Source organism: Sturnus vulgaris, chromosome Z, assembly GCF_052056855.1.
Source record: "Sturnus vulgaris isolate bStuVul1 chromosome Z, bStuVul1.hap1, whole genome shotgun sequence".
Taxonomy (NCBI): domain Eukaryota; kingdom Metazoa; phylum Chordata; class Aves; order Passeriformes; family Sturnidae; genus Sturnus; species Sturnus vulgaris.
Window position 1 is genome coordinate 47,926,826 of NC_142283.1, and position 24,162 is coordinate 47,950,987.

Sequence of the window (24,162 nt, forward strand, 5' to 3'; positions counted from 1 at the left end):
AGAACAGATATTTTATGATATGAATTAAAAATAGATAGGAAAATATAAGAAAATATTACCAGTTTTCCCATGCTAACTTTGTTTAAAAGTCATTGTTGTAATTATTGTTGGAGTAAAGACAGCACTCAAGAGCAAATAAAGAATGTTGAGACTATAGCACTTATTCAGTAATAAAACAAAGGTGGATGAAGATTTACTAATGGATGTCTCCCATTTCAGGCGTGCAGAGCAGATATTTATAAGGCCTTGTAAAATGAAAACTTAAACTCTGCTCCAGAAGAGCACTACTGAAAATTATAAAGATCCTAAAGTATTTCGTTAAGATATTGAAATATTTAAAAAGAAATAGTCTGGAATATGTGAAGAGATGTTTTAAAAATTGTTTGCGATGTTACAACACTGATAATTATTGTGTGATTATCTGCTGGGAACACTGGGGCTTCAAATGGCATTTAATTCAGACAATCCTTCCCTACAAGCACAAAAGGCTTAGAAAAGAAAACACTGGTAATTACATAATTACAGTTTAAATCTTCTGGTGGTCTTTTTCGTTGTTGTTGGGATTTTTTTTGTTTTGGTTTGTTTTTATTTTTTTGGTTTGGTTTGGTTTTGTTAGGTTTTTGTTTTTTTTTTTTTTTTAGTTTTGTGGTTTTGGTTTTTTTTGTGGGTGTGTGTTTGCATTAAACCAGAGTGAGTGAGTGTTCTGAAAAGCATCACAAACTCCACTGATGAGGCCAAAGAAATGAATTGAAATCGGGCAGTGTGGAGAACAGATTTTGCACTCTCATGTCCGTGAAGCTTTAAAGGACCTTCCCTGGGGTGAGGAAGGGCCCTTCATCTCCCTGTGTGGGGAGAATCCTCTCAGGAGCCTGGAGAGAAAGGAGGTGGGTCCCTTAATGCAAGAAAAGAAATCCTTCAGGTTTTCTTCTGCTGGAGGATCTGCAGCAATTTTGCTGCATGACTGGAGGTCACCTTCAGAGGTTGTCTCAGCCACTCACATCCTTTCCAAATATTTTTTTTTCTTTCCACATCTCAGAAGCCAACATCTGTAATAATCCCTAAATGTAATGCACAAGCCTCATGGTGCAGGTTTTCAGATGGGAAACCTGTGTGAGATTGAGCTGCAAGGTCTGGCTTTCCTGCAGGGTGGAAATATCTGTAAAGATGATGGTGTTGCAAAGAGGGAACACAGACATCCTTAAAAAATGAGAGAATGGAAATTGATTTTGATGGATTAGAGGTTGGTTTTTTTTCTGGCACAGTACTCATCTGAACAGAAGCAGAAGACAGTAGGTAGAGAGGCACATTTTTTGTGCTGTTTTCCTCCTGTGAAAGGTAAGCACCTTTATAAGGAAATATTCAGCGGACAGCCTGAAAAGTCTGTGGAACTAAGGCAGAAGAGCTACAATATGACCTTTGTTAACTGTAGCAATGAATCACAGCGCAGGCTCTCTCTCAGCCCGGAGAAGATACCAGCTATCACAAGTGTGAACTTGTGAACTATTTGTTTTAGTTGTTAAAGCTTTTGTACTTAATCAAGCTTCCTCCTCACTAAGATCTGCTAAACCTTTCAAGCATTTGAGAACAGTTGGAAAAATTAGTGTAGACAGGTGACAGTACGTGTGTTTAAACTGTTGAAGAAGATGTTACAATCTTGAAAAATCTGTTTGGAGATAGCTCTAGCAGAAACAATTTGATACCAATCTAGTGTGGCCTATGGTCACTGTTAGCAGAAAATAAATTTTTCTACATACTGTAACATGTATCTCTTCTAATTGTTCACATACACTTTCAGAAAATTGTTTTCTGTAAGGACTGTGGCCAGTTACAGGATTTAGACCAGCATAGGTACTACTTCTAGTATATCCTAATTTTAAAATGTTTGACTTCTGTTACTATGTTATGAACTAGTAGACTACTCTTTGTTATTTCCAAATATAAGATTTATTGCACCTATAGTTAAGAAATTTTCAAAAGTACAACTAAGTACATATGTGTGTGAGAATATCAGTAGACTAATTAAAGCATGAAGTACCACTGAATTGTTTTAAACAGTGGACTAAAGCAATAGGCTCATTACCTAGCTTTGACAGACCATCAGACTGGAATAAATATTTTTTACTGTATTAGTTGCCCCAATCCAAAACTTGGACTTGCTGAGTTCATTAGGTGAGTACATTAATGTTTTCCTGCCTGTTAAGTGGAGACCAGATTTTATATACAGACAGTGAATAGGCACATGCAAGCACTATGCAAAATGCTCATAGTTTTCACATAGGACAGAATGAAGACTGCACACATCAAAAATGAAGACTAACAGGTGTTTTGCTTACACATACACCACACAGCAGTGGTCTTGACAATAGTGCACGATCCTTTCTTCCTGAAGTAGTATTACTAAAAAGGTAGAATTACAACCATTTAAGAAAGCATCTTTAAGTCTTGAATTACACAAGTACTTTAATTTTCAGCCAGATTTCAGCAAATTAATTCATTTCAGGGTGCTTTCTAAAGATGGAAAGCCTTGTACAGACCCATTGTGTAGACAGGAATCTTTATAATTTTTTATAATTAGCACAATAAAGCATCCATCCTCCAAAGGAAAGCGTTTAACACACATTTCTTAATCTGAAGCATGAGGAATGTTTCTTGTACCAAACTAAATTATTATTTGAGAATATATGAAATATTCCAAATGCTTGAAAGACTTTTTTATCCTTAATCCTTCTAGTTTAGTAGTGCATTCACTGCAGCTGACCAATATATTCCAGATATTTTTGTTTGAACTCTATAGCCAGATGTTATTGCATTAGAAAGAGCTACAGTCATTATTTACCTCTGGTAAATTTTTAAAGAGCAAAAAATGCACACTTTGCAGTTTTTTAATGGTATGTCAGAAAGATTAATGATTCCTGTTGATGGGCTGAAGCAAAACCATAGAATCATAGCATGGTTGGTGTTGGAAGGAACCTAAAAGTTCTTCTAGTTCCACTCCACCCCATTGCTCCTCTGCCTCCCCACTGGGCAGGAACAGCTTCCATTGGACCATGTTGCTCAAAGCCACATCCAACCTAGCCTTCAGAAGCACTTTCAGGAATGGGGCATCCACATCTCCCCCGGGCAATCTGTTTCAGTGCCTCCATACCCTCACACTAAAATTTTTTTTCCTAATACCTAAACTAAATCTCCCCTCTTTCAGTTTAAACCCATTACTCTTTGCCCCATCACTACAAGCTCTTGTCAAAAGTCCCCCTTCAGCTTTCTTGTGGGCATACTTGATGAAGTGTGAGGCTGCTCTATGGTCTCCCTGGAGCCCTCTCTACTGCAGCTCTCCAGCCTGTCTTTATGTCAGAGGTGTCCAGCCCTCTGACCGCTGAAATATGTGCAATGAGGACTTTAAGCAGTCATAAAATGAGGTTACACATAAATTCTTACCTCTTGCCATTCTGTAGGATACCAGGAGGGTGGGCAGTCAAAGCGATTACAGCCTTGCACGAGGGATGGCTTGGGTTTAGAGCACAACTCATCTGCCAAAATCACAGTCTCGTTGGTCTCTCTTGATAGTAGATGAGAACAGAAGACATCTCGTGTCTGCAAACCAACCCCACAGGTAAGACTGCAAGTGCTCCAATTCCCAATCTCCCATCTGTGAAGGGGTCAGCAGAGAAAATCTTAAGTACATAATAAATTCACCTTAATTTTTCTCTTATAATGACAGATGGAGTGAAGAAACAGTAAATGAAAGGGAATTTTCCTTCTCTGATCAATGTCACTATGGTAGCTGGAGGATGAGGCTAAGATGAATATTTGCAGTTCTGTATTTTCATCTCTTGTCAGAAGTTCTTGGACTGCAAGTCTCTGGGATTTCTGCAATATCACAGGAAAAGTTTTGTGTCTTACAGTAGGATTTTTTTGTCTGTAGGAGCATGGACAATGTATTCCAAAATACAGTGGATTTAATTAACTGGTTTTCTCCCCCTATCTTACACAAAAAATAAAGGGAGATATTAATAAACGTTTAATTAAAATAATGTAAAACTGAAATGTTGAGCACAAATTTCTTTGGTATTCCTAACTGACTTTTTTGTGCTGTTGAGGTAGGAGATACTAAGGATATGAGAGATGCAATGGGAAAACAAGAGATCACCTTCTACCCCAGATGAACACCTGTCACTGAACTAGATCTTCCCTGAACTAGCTATGTAAATCCTGTATCAACAGGATTGTTGATAACTGTATTTCAGTGTTCATCACCTTAAAACCAGATTTCTGCTCTTTGAACTGTACAACCCCTAATTCTCTCAGCTAAATATAGAATTAAAAATTTGTTTAAAATACTAGGCCTTCCACTCATGTGTCAGCTAGAAAGCACTTCCGAGATACGTAGAAATGTATACACAAAAAATCAGCCTTATATGCTGTTCTAGAAGGAAAATACAAGAAAAAATCCAGGCAGAAGCTCAAAGAGAGTGATTACGAAGGAGGATATTCTCAGGCTCCAAACAGGATGGAGGCAGATAATGAAGAAAAGTTATGAAGCATGTCAGCAGAATGAAGCAGATTTTGTGGAAGAAGCAGAGAAATATCACTCTGTTGCTCTGAGATCTGCAGTCAATGGAAATAGCTTGGTGCATGTAAAATATATTATATTAGCAAATACATTACTCCAATAACCATTTAAGATTGTGCTATCCTACAATCACGAAACAATTCTCACCTCCTTTTATTTTATAAAGTTATTTTTTGAGCAGGTTTTCTCCCTTTCAAGTAACACTCTTAACAAATTTAAACAGCTAGCATGTAAGAAATTTTTTTCCTCACTAGATGATATCCTGATGGACCAAAGGCACCAAATTGCTCCCCTGCTGTGCTCCATCTGCTGGTGACATTCCCTGCTTTAATAAAAGGATGCATCCCGAGCCTCACTGTCGGCATTAATGATGGTGTAGTTAGCTTTTAGACAATATTTTTGGTTCTGTTAGTAGCAAAGACAACAAACTGTTTAACCCTTTCTAATAATAAATGCATCTTTCATACTAAGTTAGAAGTTCTCGTGGTCACTTTCCAGGCCATAATACACTGAAGGATACTAATCTGTACATATGTACTGGGAGCTATTTATCAGTGGAATAGGAGTGACATGTGGCAGCCAGTTAAGCTAAGCTGGAGTATGTTCTCCATATGAATGATGCAGGGGGAGAGGTCTTCCCAGATTTTCCCATGAAATTGTCAGAATTAATGGGAATATCATCCACTCTTCAGTTTTGGCACAATCTAAAATAAGACATTTGAGTAGGTGGTGAAAAGAAGGCATTTCTTAGTTCGGAATCTATTTTGATACATGGTTAGTTGCCAGAGTTTCATTTTTTTCAAGTGCTGGCAGTAGCCTCCAGCAACATTTTGTTTGTTATTGGTATAAGTGCAAAATATTTCTGTTGGAAATCCACATTTCAGTGGCTAGCAAGCCACATAAACGCTTTGGACATATTGGCTTCTTCAGAAGAGGGTGTCTGTTTCCTCTTCCAGAAAGAAATGCTATGTTTTCATAAAGAGAAAGGACTTGTTTTTCCAGTGTTTGAAATTTCTGAATGTTGCAGGTTGCATCTGTTGCCCTACTCATAATTAACATTGGTTTGTTCACAATTCTTTCCAGCTGCATTAAAGAGGAGTTTCCTTTGAGGAGCTCAAGAACTGTGAGGTCAAATACCTCTTACCCTAGTACTTTCATAGTCCCAAGTGACTTTTATGGGCTTCCACAGATGAAAAGTAAAGAATGTAGAGCAGACATATGTAAAGTGAAGTAGGGAGTAGAGATGTGCAAATAACTGAACCCATAAATGATACACATGAATTTTGAAGTCCTCAGTAATAATCTTATAAAATTACAGAGCTGTAGAATTATTTTATAACAGCTAACGTTGCTTGCAGCACTTTGAATTAATATTATCCTACTAAATTTACCAATTGGTTTCTAGACTACTTGTACTGTTGGAAATAATAATCTTAAATATATATATATATAACACTGGATATTTTTGTAGTAATGCTGTTTTGCCCCTACTGTAGAGTGTTATGTTATGCTAACTGAAATATGTCCTGTCTTATTTCATGTGGTACTTAGCTGTGAATCCCTCTGCCTATTTTTTCTCCTGAGTGTCTTGGCCATATTGGCTCTTCCAATGCACAGGGCATGCAAAAGAGAATGTCCTACGTGCACCTGTCAATACCAGAATTAAAATTCAAGTGGGAAAGAGTCTTACACTTTAAAGGGTGAATGCAGTAGTTACAGAATCAAGCTAAAGGAACTTTGCACAAATGGAACTGGTATCTTTGTAAGCTGACTGTGGCTGCTGTTAAGGTAGACTTTTGGAGCAATCTGCATACTTGCTGGTTTATAGAACAGCTGAAAGTCATCTGCTTGGTACTTCCCATATTATTTTTCAGAGCCTGGTGAAAGGATTGCATAGTTTTGATCCAAAACATACATTTTATCCCTTCTCCTTTCTCCTTCACTACTGCCCAAATCTGTACTAATGTGGCAACAGAGAAGCAACGTATTTTTAGCCTTGTCATACTGTAGGACTTTGATGTATCTCTGCTCCTAAACCTCTGGCTTATCCTAGCTCTAGGTTTATTAGTTCACCAGTTGTCCATCTCCACCTCCTAAATACAGTAGAGGTTATGTATGTAAGCACAAATGAGACTTTAAAAATATTTCAACAACTGTATTTAATATAAAGCAGATTTCAAAACGTTTTCATCCTTTGCATATTTTTGGATATAGACACCTAACTCTACTGATATACATAAATTACATTGAATATTCGAAATGATTGAACAAAAACTATATTAATTCAAAACCACTGAGACACTTAGAGATGGGTAGCAAGGAGAAATGTAAGAGGAAAGGCAATTCATAGGGCTGGATGTGTTGAAATAAGTATGTCTATCAGTATGTCTTCTCTGATGCATGTATCACATGTGTCACACATATGTGAATATTTTCCAAATGAACATGGATGAAAACAGGTTTCTACTGGAAATATACTGGGAGCAGAGGATGGTCCGAAAATACAACTTCTTTCAAGTATCAAAATTTCAAAACCAAAACTGATCGCAGAAACTTAACTTTCTGAATGAACAAATTCCTTCTTCCATAAGGATATCTTAATAGTTTTTTATGAGTTGGTCACACATGAAGATAGGCAGACTCAGTTTCTGAAATAGTTTCAGAAGTATCAGATCTGACTGCTCAAGGCAATGGTTTTCCTTTAGTTTCTCTTACACACAATGATAAGGGAAGGGTGTAGTTTAAAAACTAGACAAAATTTAATGAAAACCCCATGAAACCAAATTTCTTGCATTTCCAGGAACTAGAAACTAACAAAGTGAACTAGTAATGGACAGATTTTATGAACAGGAAAACACCAGTTGGGAAATTTATCAGCCAATATATATTATGAATTACACTAACAATCTGATCTACCATCACTTTTATGAATTATAAGTCTAATTGCTGAAGGACCAATAATAAATTGCTATTTTCTGAAACATTCTCTTTTAATAAATTTGGCTTATCTAAGGAATGATTATACATATGCTTAATTCCATGTCAACAAATAGTTTCTGCAATTATCATGGTCAGTGCATTTTAAAATGTAAAGACTCACAGTTCCCCTGAATAAAAGAAAGAGAAAAACTTTGAAGCTCCAGTGGCCAAAAAAGGCTCAATAATCTGAAAAACCTAGTTACCACCACAGGACATTTATTCCATACTACTAATGTAAATCTAAAAATGTTAGCAGTTCTCTCAAAAAACAGTTTAACTATGCCATTTGTAATCGGGAAATGATCTTGACATAGTTAACAAAAATCTTGCCTGTGGTCTTCGAATTAAACTTGGGCATTTGTTATCAGCTTCAGGTTGTTTAAAATATTCCAACATGTGACATGAACATGTGAACCTGTAAAGTCCTAAACACCTAATTTTTAATTAGAAAGAAACTTTCCTTCTTTCTTTCAATAGAAAAAAAAAAAGCATGAATATCATATTGTGCCCTAGCAGTTCAGGTGAAGAATTGGAGAATCAAGAGAACAGGATCTTGTTCCTGGTTCTTTGCTGGATTCCAGAGATGAGTGACACCAGAACGGCTGAAACATGGGCCACAAAACCATCCTTTTGTGTGGTGGGGTTTTTTTTCGTTTCTTTGATTTTGTTTTGTTCTTGGTTTTTTTGGTTTTGTTTGTTTGTTTGTTTTTGGTTTTGGGTTTTTTGTTTGTTTGTTTTTTGGTTTGGTTTGGTTTTTGTTTGTTTTGTTTTGTTTTGTTTTCCTGAGATTCATCCATGCTGCCTGCTTAGGTAGTAACCTTAGAGCAGAGATATCATCTTATTCTGTCTTTCTACACCAGCTAGCACAATGGGAGTCTCTTGACTGAAGCCTCAAGGCATTATTGTGTCATAAAAACAACAGGGACAATAATGCACTGTTACCTCAGTTTTGAAATGTCCCTCTCATTAGCACAAGAACTGGAGATCAGACAATACTTCTGCTAGCTAGAGAGACCAGAAAGTGGCACTGGCTAGTAAGCAGCTACTCATTGTAAGACAAGCTGCTAGAATTAGTTGTTGCCCCAGTAGGGCTACAAGCCTTCAGAACAAAACACTCAACCCCCATAAGCTGTCTGGAAAAAGTAAATGATGTAGGTAGAACTTGTAGTCTTGAGCCAAAGCGCTATGTAGGTGACAACTTTGGATTAGTTCCCATATGCACAACATATATGGCAAACCCCAAATCATTCCAAGGTGAGAGGTGTTATAAGAAAATTATCTAGGGATGTGGTTTAATGCTGACAGAGTCCCTTTCACCACTGCTAAGACAATTGAACATTGCGCAGGAAAAGTAAACACTATCGTAGAAAAAGACCTCCCAAACCCGTACAAAAAAATGAAATTACTGCATTTTTATGTGGTTAAACAGTATGAAAGTGACACAAAATATATTTTTTTAAATTTCTAAACTAAACATTCATCAGTGTGGAGAAAGGTTTGCCTGGCAGCATCTGACTTAACATCTGACACCTGCCTGCATAAAGACATTCTTCAGTGCACAAGGGCTGTGAGGCAGCTGTGTGTATGTGCATACAACAGGCTAAGTAAATCACATATTATATCAATACTGGCTTCCTCTTTTCCTCTGTCAACCTGTGCATTCTCCACCTGGCTGTGAAGACTGAGCAGTCTGCTCTATATATCTCCTCCCTTCCTTTTCACTTATGAACCTGGAACAGGGTTTGGGGCAAAGTTTCCTGTTTCAGGTGTGAAAGACTTTCTGGAGGCTCATTTAACAGATACGTATTTGGTTGAGTAAATACGCTCAGTATCACATCTTAAATATGTCGAAATGTGATCTTATGCTCTCAACAGCAGGAAAACATACCATCCATTCTGTTTGGGTAGCATACTTTCTTGCAGTGAAGCTATGGGACTGAGATGAGAACTCCCAAGTCAGTTCTTGACTTTATGATCAAAGAAGTCTCAAAGAAAGCGGCACAAAAGCCAAAAATTTAACTACAAGTAATTTTTTTATCCAGACTTTAAATTACTCACAGTAAAATCTGACTGCTCCTTTGAAATGAAGTATGAGAGCAAAGATCTCAACCCTAGTGTTCAAACACAGACCTGAGTTCTCTAGGAAGTGATCTCCCTACTGCTGTGGTTCAATTTGTAGTAGAGCAAACATTATAAATACACATATGGTACACATACACCTCAGAAGAAAAGTAAGCTCTGAAAAAATTAATGCTCATCATAAAATAAAAATGAAAATGCAAAGTACTTTTAAATCATCACCAGCAAAAACAGAAAAACAATTCATCCTTAGAGTTGTTAAGTGCCAGCCTGACAAAATCCACTGTACAGTATCCATTGCACAGTATTGGCACTGTAACAAGGGAACTGAACTGACAGAAAAGGTTTCAGGGAACTCTGGTGCACAAGGGAGAATGAGGTGCTTTTTTCAAAAAGTATCATCCTTAAAGTGAAGGAAGTCCATTAAACATATGCAGACAACATACATAAGCAGATGAAAGGCTCAATGAAAGTGCTCTGGCAGGTGACAGAAATGGCCTGCACTCTGTAAACTTACTGATATCAATTAACATTGCAGCTCATTATAGCTGATTGTGGCAGGGAGCCAGTATTTATGTAACAGAGCCAAACAGAGGAACATAGAGAAGGAACTTACCAGTCAGAGAAGTACAGAGGGTAAAACGAATATTCATGAACCCTACAACCAACAATTCTGATTGCTAGAGTAACCTTATGACATGCTTCAAGCAGTATTTATAGTGTTCTGCACTTTAAAAAAGTCTTGCTGTCCCTTGAGTCAGAGTTAGAGAACATCAACTATTCAGGCGGCACTGAAAAGAGAGTTTGTGTTCCTCTGTCAACATTTTGAACAGTGGGAGGTTGTGCAGTGGGTCTTTCAGGGGACTTCTGCAGATCCATATTGCACGAACCACACAGGAACATGAAAATGCTGCTTCAGGTTTGGCAGAGAACTTGTACAAGGGATTAGCAGACATACGGAAAAGTGCCTCACACAAGACTTTTATGGTTGGTAACTGCAGCATTGAGATAATTGATAGCAGTGGCTGTCTTTAATATAATTACACAGACCAGGTTAGGTTTGAAAAGTTCTGCTCAGGTAGAGTTAATTTGTTCTCTATAGTTGATTGGATTCAGTGTGAGAATAATGTTTATAACATACTGATATTTTGTTTGCTGCTAAGTAGTGTTTATACGAAGTTAAGGACTTTATTTTATAAATAAATAAATAGTTTCATGCTCTGCCAATGAAGAAAATCAGAAAAAAACCCCACAAACTGTGACGAAGCATAGCCAGGACAGATGTCCCAAAGTGGCCAGATGGGTATCGGACACTGCAGAATGTCATGCCTGATATATAAACTGGAGATGTTACCTGGAACTTGGTTGTTTGGTATGTAGAGAGATGGGGCTGAGCAATGGTCAGAAGGTGAGAAATAGTGTTGTGCATTTCTTCTTCTTCCTTTTTTGTTTTTCTTCCATTCTCATTCTCATTCTCATTCTCATTCTCATTCTCATTCTCATTCTCATTCTCATTCTCATTCTCATTCTCATTCTCTACTATAATTATTATATTTTATTTATGTTTCAATTATTAAACCCTTCTTCTCCAAGCCTGCAATCTTATTTTTGATTCTCTTTCCCATTCCACTGAGGTGTGAGGGGGTGAGTGAAAATCATCGTGATACTGAGCTGCCATCTGGGCTTAAATCACAGCAGATAGTTTAATACCCTGCTACCCTTGACAGAGCTGCTTTATGTTGAAAGCTCCCTAGCTCTTTTCACACTGGTACTTTCCATGCAGAACTGTGTCATAAGCCAACACCTTTGCTTTAGACCTACCTTTGCATCAAATGGAAAATATTAAACGCAGCTATTCCTGAGGAAGTCATCAACAACCTTCCAGACACCAGAAGACAAGAAGATAAATAAAAAGCTCACAGGTGAGAAAGATGTGCAGTCAACAATTTTTTATCTGAAATTCCTTCTAAAACTAAACTTAAAAAAATATATATAGTTGGAAATGGATGTAGATAGCACAGAAATAATATACAAAAAGCCTAACTTCACAAATTGTAAGATCAATATTTATGAGCCACGTGATTTTGCCCCACAGCTACTCTCCCTAAATCTAAAGAAGCCTTTGCTGATATGATAGGAAAGAAGTAAAGATGTCATTGGATTGAATGGACAAAGCAAGCATATTCATGAATGAAAGAATGTTCAGATAACAGTCACTGGGTTTCAGTAATTCCCTAGCAAGTCCAAGTTTTATGAGCAGTACTGCCACAAAACCAGCAGATAACATGAGCCTCTTGCTGACCTGGCTGGCAGCATTATAGGGATAATATTTTCAACAGGATGAACTGTTCCTGAACTATTTCACCAATGCAGAAGATACAAACAGACTGTCTCTCAAAATCACGCACAGTGTTTCTCTAGTTTTTTAGTAGGGGAAGGGAAGAACTTAAAGTATCTACTCAGAAAGGGTAGAACTTGAGAACATATCTATATAACTATATGGCATTTTGATTGAACTCAGGAAACTCACAATGTCTGCTTACATTCCCTTATGTTCTGCTTTGAGTTCCCTTCAATGTCCTTCTTGCAACATACTGCTTAAAAGGCAGTGCAAGGATTTCGTTCCAAGGGTGCATCCAGAATCAGTATTTTACACTGAATTTTATATTTTGTATTTATAATAAGGGACCTGGAATAAACCAAAATATGGGTCCATGGGAATCTCATGCAGGGTCAGGGCAACCCCTGGTGCCAACACAGCCTGGGGGATGAACAGATTAAGAGCAGCTCTGCTGAGAAAGACTTGGGGGTGCTGTTGGAGGAGAGGCTGGACATGACCCAGCAATGAGCACTTACAGAAAGCCAAACGTGTCCTGGGCTGCATCCAAAGCAGGGATGACTTTATGTGAGCAGGAGGCCAGGGAGGGGATTCTTCCCCTCTGCTCTGCTCTGTGAGACCTCACCTGCAGTGCTGCACCCAGCTCTGGGGTCCCAGCACAGGAAGGACATGGAACTGTTGGACTGAGTCCAGAGGAGGCTATGAAGATAATTGGAGGAATGCAAAAATTCTCCCATGAGGAAAGGCTGAGAGAATTGTGCCTGCTCATCCTGGAGAAGAGAAGGCTTTGGTGTGACCTAATCACAGCCTTCCAAGTACCTGAAAAGGGCCAACAAGAAAGATGGACAGAGGCTGTTTACAAGAGCATGTAGTGACAGGACAAGGGAAATGGCTTCAAACTCAAAGTATGTTTAGATTGGATATTAGGAAGAAATTCTTTACTGTGAGGGTGGTGAGACACGAGTACAGGTTTCCCAGAGAAAATGAGGATGCTCCATCCCTGCAAGTGTTCAAGACCAGGTTGGATGAGCCTCTGAGCACCTTGGTCTAATGGAAGATGTCCCTGCCCATGGCAAGGGTGTTGGAAATACATGACCTTTAAGGTCTTTCCCAAGCCATTCTATGATTTTATTCCTTTTTACTTTGTATTTTGGGATCCTGAAACTGTGACCAATAATATATTTAGTAGCTCACTTACTCTTCTCTATTAAAAGATGCTTTTTTTCACATTGACATTCAAAGACTCAAAATAGAGGTGCTCCTTACTTAGAGTCGGGAGATTCTCAACTCATGTTATAGCCACAAACCCTAAAAAACTACTATATTAAAGTAGTCAGATTCATGGAAGTATCAAGTGATTCTGACTCAATGGAAGGAAAAGTTTTATTCAAAGTGTTGGTATCATAAAAGTTATGATGTAGGCAAACTTAAAGGTATTGAAACTTGTCATATCTCCATCTTAATTGCTGTATCTACATAGATTTGTGTGCAGAATCCACATACTACAGAATGGCAACTTACCACACTTCTCCAAATTTTCCTGAGTGAGAAATTGGTTTCTTAGAATTTGCAGAAAATAATAACTTAAGAGAATACAGTTTGTTTCCTCCAGGGAAGGAAAATGAACTTGTCTGATGCACCTGAAAATCTTTTTTCAGATCAGAACAATGTAAGCATTATAATTATTATAATTAAACACACTTCCACACAATATAGTTACAATACTACAAATCTGTGGATCCGTTGTGTCATAATTAAATGCACAGACCTCTGTGTAAGTGCTTCAAGTGTCTCCCAAAGCTATGAATGACTAAGACCTACTAACAGCTGGTTAGAATACACAATACATCATCTTTGTCACAATTCTAATGGGTAATTGCACATTGAAGATGGAAATTTCATGGACACAAACAGGTCTTGCTGTGCTTTTGGAGATGTGACAGACCTACTTGGAAGGTAGAGAATTCATCGCTTAATCAGTCTGATTCCTTTAATAGGTACTTAATTCACTCCAAACTGAATGGAAGTGAGGGGCACCTTCTCCATTTATTTCACGTGTGAATTTTCTGATAAAAAACTATGTTACAGAACTGTACAATATATTTTCAAGGATTCTGGCCATTTTTTAAACATATCTTTTAATCCATAAAGGTTTATTGGTTGAAAGTGCTAGGTATTCCTCAGACTCTTACAAATTACTTCAGCAATACTCTAAGTGAAAGATATAATGGTGTTGTTAATGTCACCCCTTTTTAAAGGAAGTGAAGAGGCACTGTAAAATCAACCATTTATACAACCCTGTAGCTTGTTTCATGTGTTAATGCTGAAGTGAAAAAGTTAATCCACCTCATGATGCTACAAAATATTTGACTTCATATTTGGCACAAAAGGAAAGACATGCTTTTTTTGCTGCTATTGGGAAAGCTTCTTTCGGGAAAAAATCCTGATGCTCAGGCAGTAAATTAATACTCAAGAAGACTGAGAATAAATTTAGTGAAAAAATGGGGAGTAGAATCTAACATATGAAACACTAGAGTGAGATGGTATTTGCTCAAAGTACTGAAAAATATCAGGTGGCAGTGAATCCTAAATTCTAGCATCGGTGAAGAAATGGGTTAGGAGATGTGGACTGTACTAAAGTGATGAAACCCACAAAATTGACTGTGACAGGAAAAAAGAGCAGAGTAAGTCCACTCTGCAGAGGAGCTCAATAAGTCCCTAGCATGAGTTAAAGCTAATACTCATCCCAAACCAAGCTATAACAAAAATGTGTTAGGGCTTGGCAAAATTGTTTCAACACTAGAGTGTACTAACTTGGAGAAATTTGTGAATTGGAGATATGTGTAGAGGAAAATAATCTATCTAGCTGTACAGTATTCTGATGAAGAAGTGTGATTTATCACTAAAAGTGAGAAGCATATATGGTATGTTACTAAAAAAATTGTAATTGCACTCTATATTTTGTGAAAATAGTAGTCTGATGGGAATACAAGCTGAAATGAAGGAAAATGCCTCTTAATATAATCCTATCTAATGTAGGAACCATCATATTATTTTAAAAAGCAAAATGGCTGGGGAAGACCTTTGAAATTTTAGACTAGAAGAGCTGGAGGCAGGCTGTGATGGAGGCTCCAGAGCACCTCTGAGCCTTTGAAATTTTAAGTGACTTTGCTTCACATTTTGATGTGAATGGCATGCATGGCTGTCTCCCTGGGGACTTCACTGTAACTGTAGCTGAGTAAAGGACACTGAGGAGCCAGAGAGAACAACCAGAGAGAAGGGAAAGGCAGACAGTCAGACCCATCTTGGACAACCTCTTGGGAGCTGGAAAGGGGGCAAAGCAGGAGATTATATTATAGGCAAGGGGAAAGAAAATAAATGTTTTTAGGTCACAGATCAATATGTTTTAAGACCAGGGTGGTATTACAGTGGTGGGGGTAGGCATGCAGGTAATGCAGATAGGAGCATAACAGAGCCACCAAGGGTGGGCAGCTTGTTTAGACATCCCTGTATAGCTCAGTGTTTAGCATAGTAAAGCTAGGGAATAAATGACCTTATGATTCCCTCATCGAGTCCATGAGTTCTAAGACATTTCTCAAACTAAAAGCTTCAAATAAGGGTGAATCTACCGTGTGTGACAGCATATTCCTTCTAATGTCTGATTCTCCATCTTTTTCCTCCACAGTCCAAGCTGTGTTTTGTGATCCCAGGAAGCTCTGTGGGCCACATCTTAAGAGGCTCTCAAAGACATTCTCAATGCACTTCAGCTAAAAATAGACCTAAATGTGTCTCACTTAAAAAATATGCCACTTGTTTGTGAGGATTTGAAAACCTGTCTATGTCATCACAAAGAGACAGTAATACCATCTTTGCCTCATTAATACTTACTCTACCTTACAACTCTGAAAAAAACCCCCAAACTGCAAGAATTGGTGGTTCTTGGTAATAACAAGAACTGGTAACCCCTGCAAGTAAGGCTATAGTGCAGTATCTGTAGACATAATGACCTTTTAAGCCTTTTATTAACTAGATAGAGATGTTCTAATATTTCACACAGCCAATACAAAACGCATCTGCATTGACACCCTTCCACACATAGATCACTTTTAATGGATTAGAGAACGCTCTGGCTCTTTCACACATGTTGAATTAATTTCAGATTGTTGATGAGAACATGTCTTACACTAAGTCTAACCTATCACCAATCTAATGCATTGAAAAACTTGACTTTTTTACGCTTTGTAGTTTAACTTTAGCTGGGAAATAGAGAAAAATAGATGGCAATACCACATTTACCAAATAAACATTAAAATAGTAACAGGTGATTAATCACACAAACATGAATCAAGCCGACATAGAAGAAAAGAAAAAGAAAGAGAAAAGAAACAAACTATGCAATGAGGTAGAGCCCAGACTAACTCAGGCAACGTTTACATTTTTGGTCAGGTATCAGAACCACTCAGATGGTTTCCTATCTTTTCTTGCAAACCACAGAGACTTGAAGTGGTAAATGGTGAGTGCTGGGGTGAACTTGGGCTATTCCTAGAACCTGCTTTTTCTCCCTTCTTTTTCCCCCTTCATTTTGTGGAATTCAGCTGTTGTTTATTGCACGGAAATAAAACTTCAGTTTTGAAAATATTCATGAACAAAGTCATAAAACTTGCCTGTCATTTCCTCCATTTTCAGTCATCTGGTTTTCATTGCTTTGATTCTCTCTTCACAACCCCATACATGTTTACCAAATCTTTTCAAAACACATTGACCAAATTACTGAGCAGTTATAATTAATAACAGAGTTACAACATTCTATTTCACCCCTTTGGTAGAACTTGTTGGCTCACCATTAAGTGCTCATGCTGTTGCTCTTATAAACAAGAGCAATTATATCTGATTAGATGATGACTGCCTCTGTAATTCAGGCTATAGAGTCTGAGGAAAAGACATTTTGGATTTGAGTTATTTTGTTGTTGAAAACAGCCAAGCTAACATTGAAAGAGGGTTCTTCTAATTTTTTTTTTTTTGGTAATTTAGAATACAAACATAGCAATTAGCAAAACTGAGTGATGTTTCCTTTTGTTTTTTTCACTTAGAGAAGAAACTTCTTGACATTGAACAGCTATTCTGAGTTTACTTCTGGAAGACTCTGCCCTTCTCAATTATTGCCACGTAATTCTTCAAGTGGTACATCAAAACAAGCTATATCCTTCTTCTAGAAATATTAAACTAAGTTAATGACAACAAATTTCAGTCTGTAACTATTGTGTTGAAAGTCAGTTATTAGCTCTCAACTTAGCAATCAGCTCTGCAATGTTTCCCATTTTCTTAATTCAGTTCAAAATGGGAAATTTTTTTACACTGTTTTCCAGGAGAAAATCGTCTGGACACTTTTTCTGCTATTGTTCTTGAAGCAATAAGCAAAAACTCTCAACAAAATCTGAAACCTCAGGGGACTCAGTTGGGATTTGAATATAGAGGAAATCTTCCAATTTTTTGTGTGCAGTTCTTCCTGATTCTTAATCTTTCTTCCATAAGAATTTTAAGTATGGGATTTTTCTGACTCCATACAGCTGTGAATATCTGAAGACAGATTTCTGTGGTTTAGTTTTTGTCTCTCTTCCATGTACTCAGAATAGTAAGTAATAGTGCTAAGATATTAAGCCAGAATTCCAAAGAAAATTTCAAAGCACTCTCAGCTGCTGTAGAAGCACCATCACCTCTCAGTGTTTTCATAAATGTGAAGCATAGTGCCAGTATATTCTTTTACCATATTCTGTCACAAGACAGACCAGGGAAATTAGGGATTGAAAAGGCTGGTGATACCATAGGTTAATTTCAAGTATTAAGTTATAAACTTTTCAAGTCAATCCACACCTATTTTCAGTAAGGAGCAAAATTAAGAGTAACAGTGCAGATCCTTTACTATCATTCTTCTAAAGTGTCCAAAAGAAAAAAAGATGGATCAAAATCAGAATGAAATTACTCTTTGCCTACTACTTCTACAATATCTTTCTTGAGGTCCATGCCTTCTGACCCTCCAGAAAGGCTGATGAGATTCTATCTATAGTAAAACAGATAAAACACAGATAAAATTGTTTACAGCTCCCTCCACTAACCATTTGAGAGGCTACAGAGTAGCCTCACATGTAATCAAAAATGCTTGCAGCAGAAGAACATTAAGCTTTGAAATTCTAACATTTAAAGGTTCTCCCTCTACAGTTAAGCAAGATCTTTAACTGTACTAAATTTTAGACATAAGCATTAAATTCTAAGCATGCTGGGCTGTTTAGGTTCAAGAAATGTTGCTGGAATAATTTCTTTAAATATATTAGGAGATAATTTTCTTTCTCTTGGGCAAAACTTCTTAGCCTTTTCTTCATGCTGTGGACGATATTTCCTTGCCTATCAAGACATTCATAACTATCTCAGTTGCCTTTTCAGTGGAATGCCTCCTCTACCCACAACAACTGCATGCTCCAGCAGTCACTTACACATCAGGCATATTTTAGGAAAGTGGTTTTTATTATTTTAGCTTCTGTTAACGCACTTAAGCAGCTGGAAAACAGAGCGAAGAGCCAGCATTGTGAGACCAGCCAGCTCTCTCTATAAGTCATCAGCAAGAGCTCTGGGAAGTATCAATGGTTCACAGATTTTGGAAACTCCTGTTGAAGAGATCAAAGTTCACAGCCACAGCATATTACAATTTTTGGACATGTCAGTGGGTAGAAATGCCTTCATCAGCGTACATAAGGACATGATTTTAGCCTAACTTTCCATCAGAGTCCTGGATCAAAATCTCTTGAATTAGAATTCTGAAGTATCTTATGATTTGAATAAGGAGAAAATCCTAATTTAAATAAATAATCCTTTATTTTTCCTTTTCAAAAAAGTATTAAAGTGGCTGTAAATAATGATTATAAAGAAAAGATTTTTGTACACTACCTGTTTCATTAATATGCCGTTGTATTTAACACAGTGACATTAGGTGTAGCACTTCAGAAACTTGAAGGAAATAAAGTAATTATCCTATCACGCCTGTCTGGGAGACACATCAACTTGCCTTGTTGCCTCTTTCCATTAGCCATGCTGCCTGCAGTCTGCAGGCCTACTTGCTCTGACCAGAGGAACCGTTTTGCAGACTATGTGCTGTTCTTCATCCTGGGCCTGCAGACAGGCAATTTCCTCCAGACTGGAGGGAGAAGAAGTTGTGTATACAGGGGAGAGAGTAATTTCCCCTCTTCTCAGTTGCAGCCCTAGGGGTGGATTAAAGCTGCTTAGTTTTCCCCCTCTGCATCAATCCCCTTTCACTTCTGCTTCACAGGCTGGTTCTCACCTACAGCGTGGTCCTCTTGTAACTCATGGAGGGAAATGCACACCTATGGTTACTTTAAACTACCTCCACACTGGTACCAAGGTTGCCACAGTGCTATGGATAACCAGGCAGATTAATTCAAGGAGTATTCATGCAATAACTCAGATTACTTTTGTAACAGAAGTCACATAAATACTGGCCTACATGAATATGTTTGTTTTTTCTCAGCTACTCACTACTTATTTTTAATTTCAGAATTGGTGGTTGATCGATCTTCTACCATGAACTCTCAGCAACAGTGATGCTTCTACCTATGACTTACCACAAGAGTTCCACCTACTCCAAAACTTCCACAGTAATTTTAAAACATATATAATTATGTGTTATTTGCAGCAATAAAAACAATTTAACAAAGTTAGGGTTGTAGTATCCTCATAAGCAATACTTGTAATGCTTTGGTAAAGAAATTCCAATCTATTTGTCTCTACTTGTCACAAATTCAAAATCCTGATTATCAGCCAAACTATTATTTTTGTCCTTATTGTTATTTCATGCTGGCCATCTTTGATTTTTAATGTGGACCTTCTCTGTGTATCTCAAGTCTACTTTTATTCATAACAACATACCTCTCTGTAGCCTGTTGTCTTATAAATCATACATACACCATCAATAAATGCTCTAAGGTATATCTACCACCTGGACAACGCTGAGTGTTTTAAATAGTCCAAAGTTATACTTCAATGCATTTAAAATCTGCTGCAGTGTCACAATGGAGTAAATGCACCTGTGTATAGCTGGGAAAAATAGACAATATGTATACAGTACATCTTACAGACTTGACAGGTCCTATTTAAATAAACCATAAGAATGTCATAACAGCTATTTTCTGTTGTCAGGGGTGCAGATGTGAATCTCTGCAGAGAAAGATCTGCTTTCATCTGGTCATGCTTGTGGAAACTGCTTGAGGCCAGGGACAATCAGGTTCTGCATAACCTTTTCTGAGAGAGGAGGTTGGAGAAGTCTCTTTAGACTTGACAAAACCCTGGGTAAAGTTAAGCCAATCCATAAACTGTCTACTTGAAGGATTTGACAGAGGCAAACAGTCTGAAGTCGGCCCTTTGGTCTTACTGCTGCTTTGTACTTCCTGGTCAATACGGCTGTGGCAGAAGGAGGATGTAAGCCCCTGTAGACTAAGAAAGGCATGCTTGAGGGTGTGCCTCCAGACGGAAAGGCAATAGAGTTTGGGGTCACTTGAAATTATGCTTACCGTGGGGGGCAGGGGTCCAGGCTACAGGCCTTCAGCAGCTGTGGAGGACGACGGCTGCTAACACAGAGGGTTTCGTCTGCAATCTCCCTAGTTTGTTTGTTGAGACAGGTCACCACAGCCTCCTGGACACCTGCACACAACAAATAATGGTCACAGGCAGCTCTCAGTCCCTGCAGGGGCAGCGCAGGTCCGGGGTGGGCCCAGCAGGACCAGCAGGACCAGCAGCACATGGTGACACCCAGCCTTGGGCTGGCAGCTTGGCGGCTGCAGCCCCAGCGCAGACTCGTCTTTGCTTCCAGCCTCTGCGAAGGGTTTCTCAGTGCTGCAGTGAATAGTCCCTGGACAGAAAATGGTCCAGTGCTCTCATTTTTTTATTTTGCATAAAGTGCAATGAAGCACTTTATTTTTCAGGCCAAGCAGGCTAGGGTGTGAAGATGGCCAAGGCTTCCATGTGCTATATTTTAAGCAACAGTATGACTTCTACACATGCAAAAGCAAAGTAAAACGTGGCCAGACAATTCAGCTGTTCTCAGTTTACTCTTCTGCATCCATGGGCCTGCACCCAAACTAAAGATACAAACCTGTAGAGTATATCTGAGAGCTGGAAAAGAACAGGTTAGAGAGAGTTGGGAAAGAACAGTAGCTGTTGGGACAGAGAGAAACTGGAAGATTTGGTTATTATGGTTTAACTCAGAAATTCCCTGTTAAATCCAAAATCCTTATGTGGTCTATGGAATACCAGGTACTCTCACTTTTCCTGTGACTAGGGGTATCACAGGCTTTTTGGATCACAAGGTTAGAAAGCTTGAGCATCAGGGGTTGCAACATTATATGCCACAGGGAAGAGGACTGGATGAGAAAAAATCTATTTTCCCATGGATAAAAGGGGTCTGAAAGGGGTCTGAGGATAATAATTGGCCTGAACTTCCTGAAAATCGAATCCACAGTGAATCAAATACAACGAAAGTATGCTTTTTACATTCATTCCTGTGTCCTGAGATAGGAAAAGACTAGCTGAACTCCCAACAATTACATTACCGTTTCAAAAACAACACTTTTACAAACAACAAAAAATTTCACAATTATTTAAAGACACTAATGTGAAGGGAAAAAAACCCAAACCAAAACAAAATGTTGTAAGACCCTAAAGACCCTCCCAAAACAGAGGGAGATAACAATATCTTTTGGTGTTTCTAATGCCAGAGCACATGTCATTAGGCAAGAAATTATTTTATATCTTTCAAGAAGATCAAAGTGTTATATAGCTGATCATAGTTCTTGTATTCCTGACATTATACAGAGATTCATTCACCTTAATCTCAGTATAGGCTGAGGCCCCCAGAAAAAAGATTTGTTAACCATTTTTTTGGCTGCTATGTGTGTAAGCCTAATAAGGTCATGGCTATGCAGTGTGTCTCCTGTATCCCCGGTACTGAAAACAAAGAAAGAAATTTGACAGTTTTGGACATGGACACCAACATCAAAATTACCAAAGTCCTAGTAGTCAGCCAATGCTGTTGGGGTTTCCTTCTTCACAAGGTGGCCCCATATTTTCCATTTTGCTACTCAAGTCATCTCTCAAAAGAATTAAGAAAAATTGTAAAAATGGTAGCCTATTGAAAAGATAGAACAAATGGTAGTGATTTATATCTAGGAGAAGAAACTTACAAAACTTATATATATATGAGCAAGATGTTCACTGCTCTGTCATGTTCATTATCTTTCTATCTCAATAATTTTTCTGTTGAGCATGTAATAATATTGTGTGCAGCAAACACAGGCATATGGATTCTCCAGAATGGAATGCTCCTGGCTGAAGAACAGAGGTGGTTCTCTACCTGATAGGAAATGGCACTGTGTTCAAATTACTGGTCTCTATTTTGCATGGAACATCTGTGCAGGCCAGACATCAAGACCAATTTGATGAAGCCAGGAAATAAGGACTGCTGATCCAGAGGTATGGAAACCATGAAAGTATTTTTCCAAACTCTGTGGAAAGAAACCACTGATTCCCACCACATGCTGTTTGACATGTTTCTTTTGCTAGGCATACAGCTCACTCACCTTCTGCGTGTTCTTCTCAGATAAAATTTGTAATCTGACTGCTTCTACAGTTTCAGCTTCTCCTCTCTGAAGGGTGTCACTAATGAGCTCTTGACCAATTACTATCAATTTAACACTTTTCCATTGTCTGTTTCAATGTTGGACACTGAAAAGTGATGACTATGAGGTCTTGAATTTAGCCTTTTCTCCATTTCTCATGCTAATGGTTTCTTGTTATCAAATTCATATAGCCAAACTCTAATACTACTCTTCTTTAATTTTCAGGACCCAAACAGCCCTAAACCTCCCAGTAAGTTCATTCCTCATGCTTATTTCTCTCATCTAAGTCATCTCCAATTGCAATTCTAATAATTCTTGTCCATACTACAGGCATTCTACTCTGTCTATTAAAATTTCTTTTTATCTTTGAAAGGTCCTAGTAGGACTGGTAATCTTGCCTGACAGCACAGATATCAAAGGAAAAGGTTCCTGTCTGAATACAGTTTCTAGAATGTTTATTGACAGTTTTTGGCATTAATAGCTTGTGCAAGGAAGCACAAATAAAAACAAAACCAAAAAAAACCCGAACCAAACCAAAAAAATTCTGGCTTGCTCCACCAGTAAAAACAGTAAAAATGTGATCAGAATCACTTTTTCAGCTTCTTCCTGAATCTCACACTAGTGTGTCTCAGCATAATGATAACAACTGTCTCTCTATTTGATAGGTCAGTGTAGAAAATGCTTTAAATTAGGATCGTTCATTGAACATTTAGAGAATATAAAAACTTTTGATCGTAAATCAGAAGTTCCACAACACAGAGATAATTAAAATAGGTACATGAATTTCAGGAAGTTCATTTGCCAAGTAATTGAATTCAAATTCAATTATTTACTGCACAATATTATTAGAACAAAAGCTATCTGCTTTAAAATTGCTTTCCTTGGAAAAAAAAGGAATCAGTTCTCAATAGGAAATCGCAGTATAAAAATATGTAATGGTGGGATATGAATCTCGGCAGTTTAAGTTCATTTCAAAACACCATCAAATGAGAATTTCTGTGTTTATATCTACCAGGATAGAATAATTGTTACATGATATTTGATGATAGCTCTGGGAAATGAAGCCACCACCAGCAGACTGTATGACTAACTCATTCCTTCTGGTTGCTGCTTCTGGGAGGTGAAAGGTTACTTCTGCATCTATCCAGTTTCTTCTCCCAGGACTCTAAAACCATTGAAATTAGTTTGAACAGTCTTGCACCTATGGCTACAAAAATACCTGACATAGCATCTGCTAATCTGGAAAGTTTGGAGTTGATGTCAGACAAAAAGAAATCTTGGCAAAATTCTTTTGCTGACAATTGAAAGAGATGAAATTTATAAAGAAAAATGTCTCCTAAAAATCTGTCTCTGTGAGTTACATCTGAAAAATACAAACATAAACTCTGTATTCCAGTACATTACTTAATTTCAAGAGGATATCTCTAGGAACTCTTCAGGTTTTGGTAGTCAAAGTGTAATAAATTGTTACTGCTCACCAGTAGCCTCAACACATAACATATACTTCTGTAACATCA

The 24,162-nt window shown here is 37.8% G+C and overlaps 1 protein-coding gene across 3 annotated transcripts in view; it reads right to left on the bottom strand.

Annotated features, from left to right (window-relative positions):
* The window catches only part of ADAMTSL1 (ADAMTS like 1), a 190,988-nt gene that overhangs the window by 47,763 nt on the left and 119,063 nt on the right, over positions 1-24,162 (bottom strand). For all 3 annotated transcript variants that reach the window (XR_015799574.1, XM_014871990.2, XM_014871904.2), the window contains 2 exons: positions 20,543-20,672; positions 3,436-3,646 (listed from right to left, as the gene is read on the bottom strand). Coding sequence is in view for 2 of the 3 variants with exons in the window: in XM_014871990.2 (XP_014727476.2) it covers positions 3,436-3,646; positions 20,543-20,672 (341 nt within the window). In the remaining variant the exon portion in view is untranslated. The remainder of the gene's footprint in view (positions 1-3,435; positions 3,647-20,542; positions 20,673-24,162) is intronic.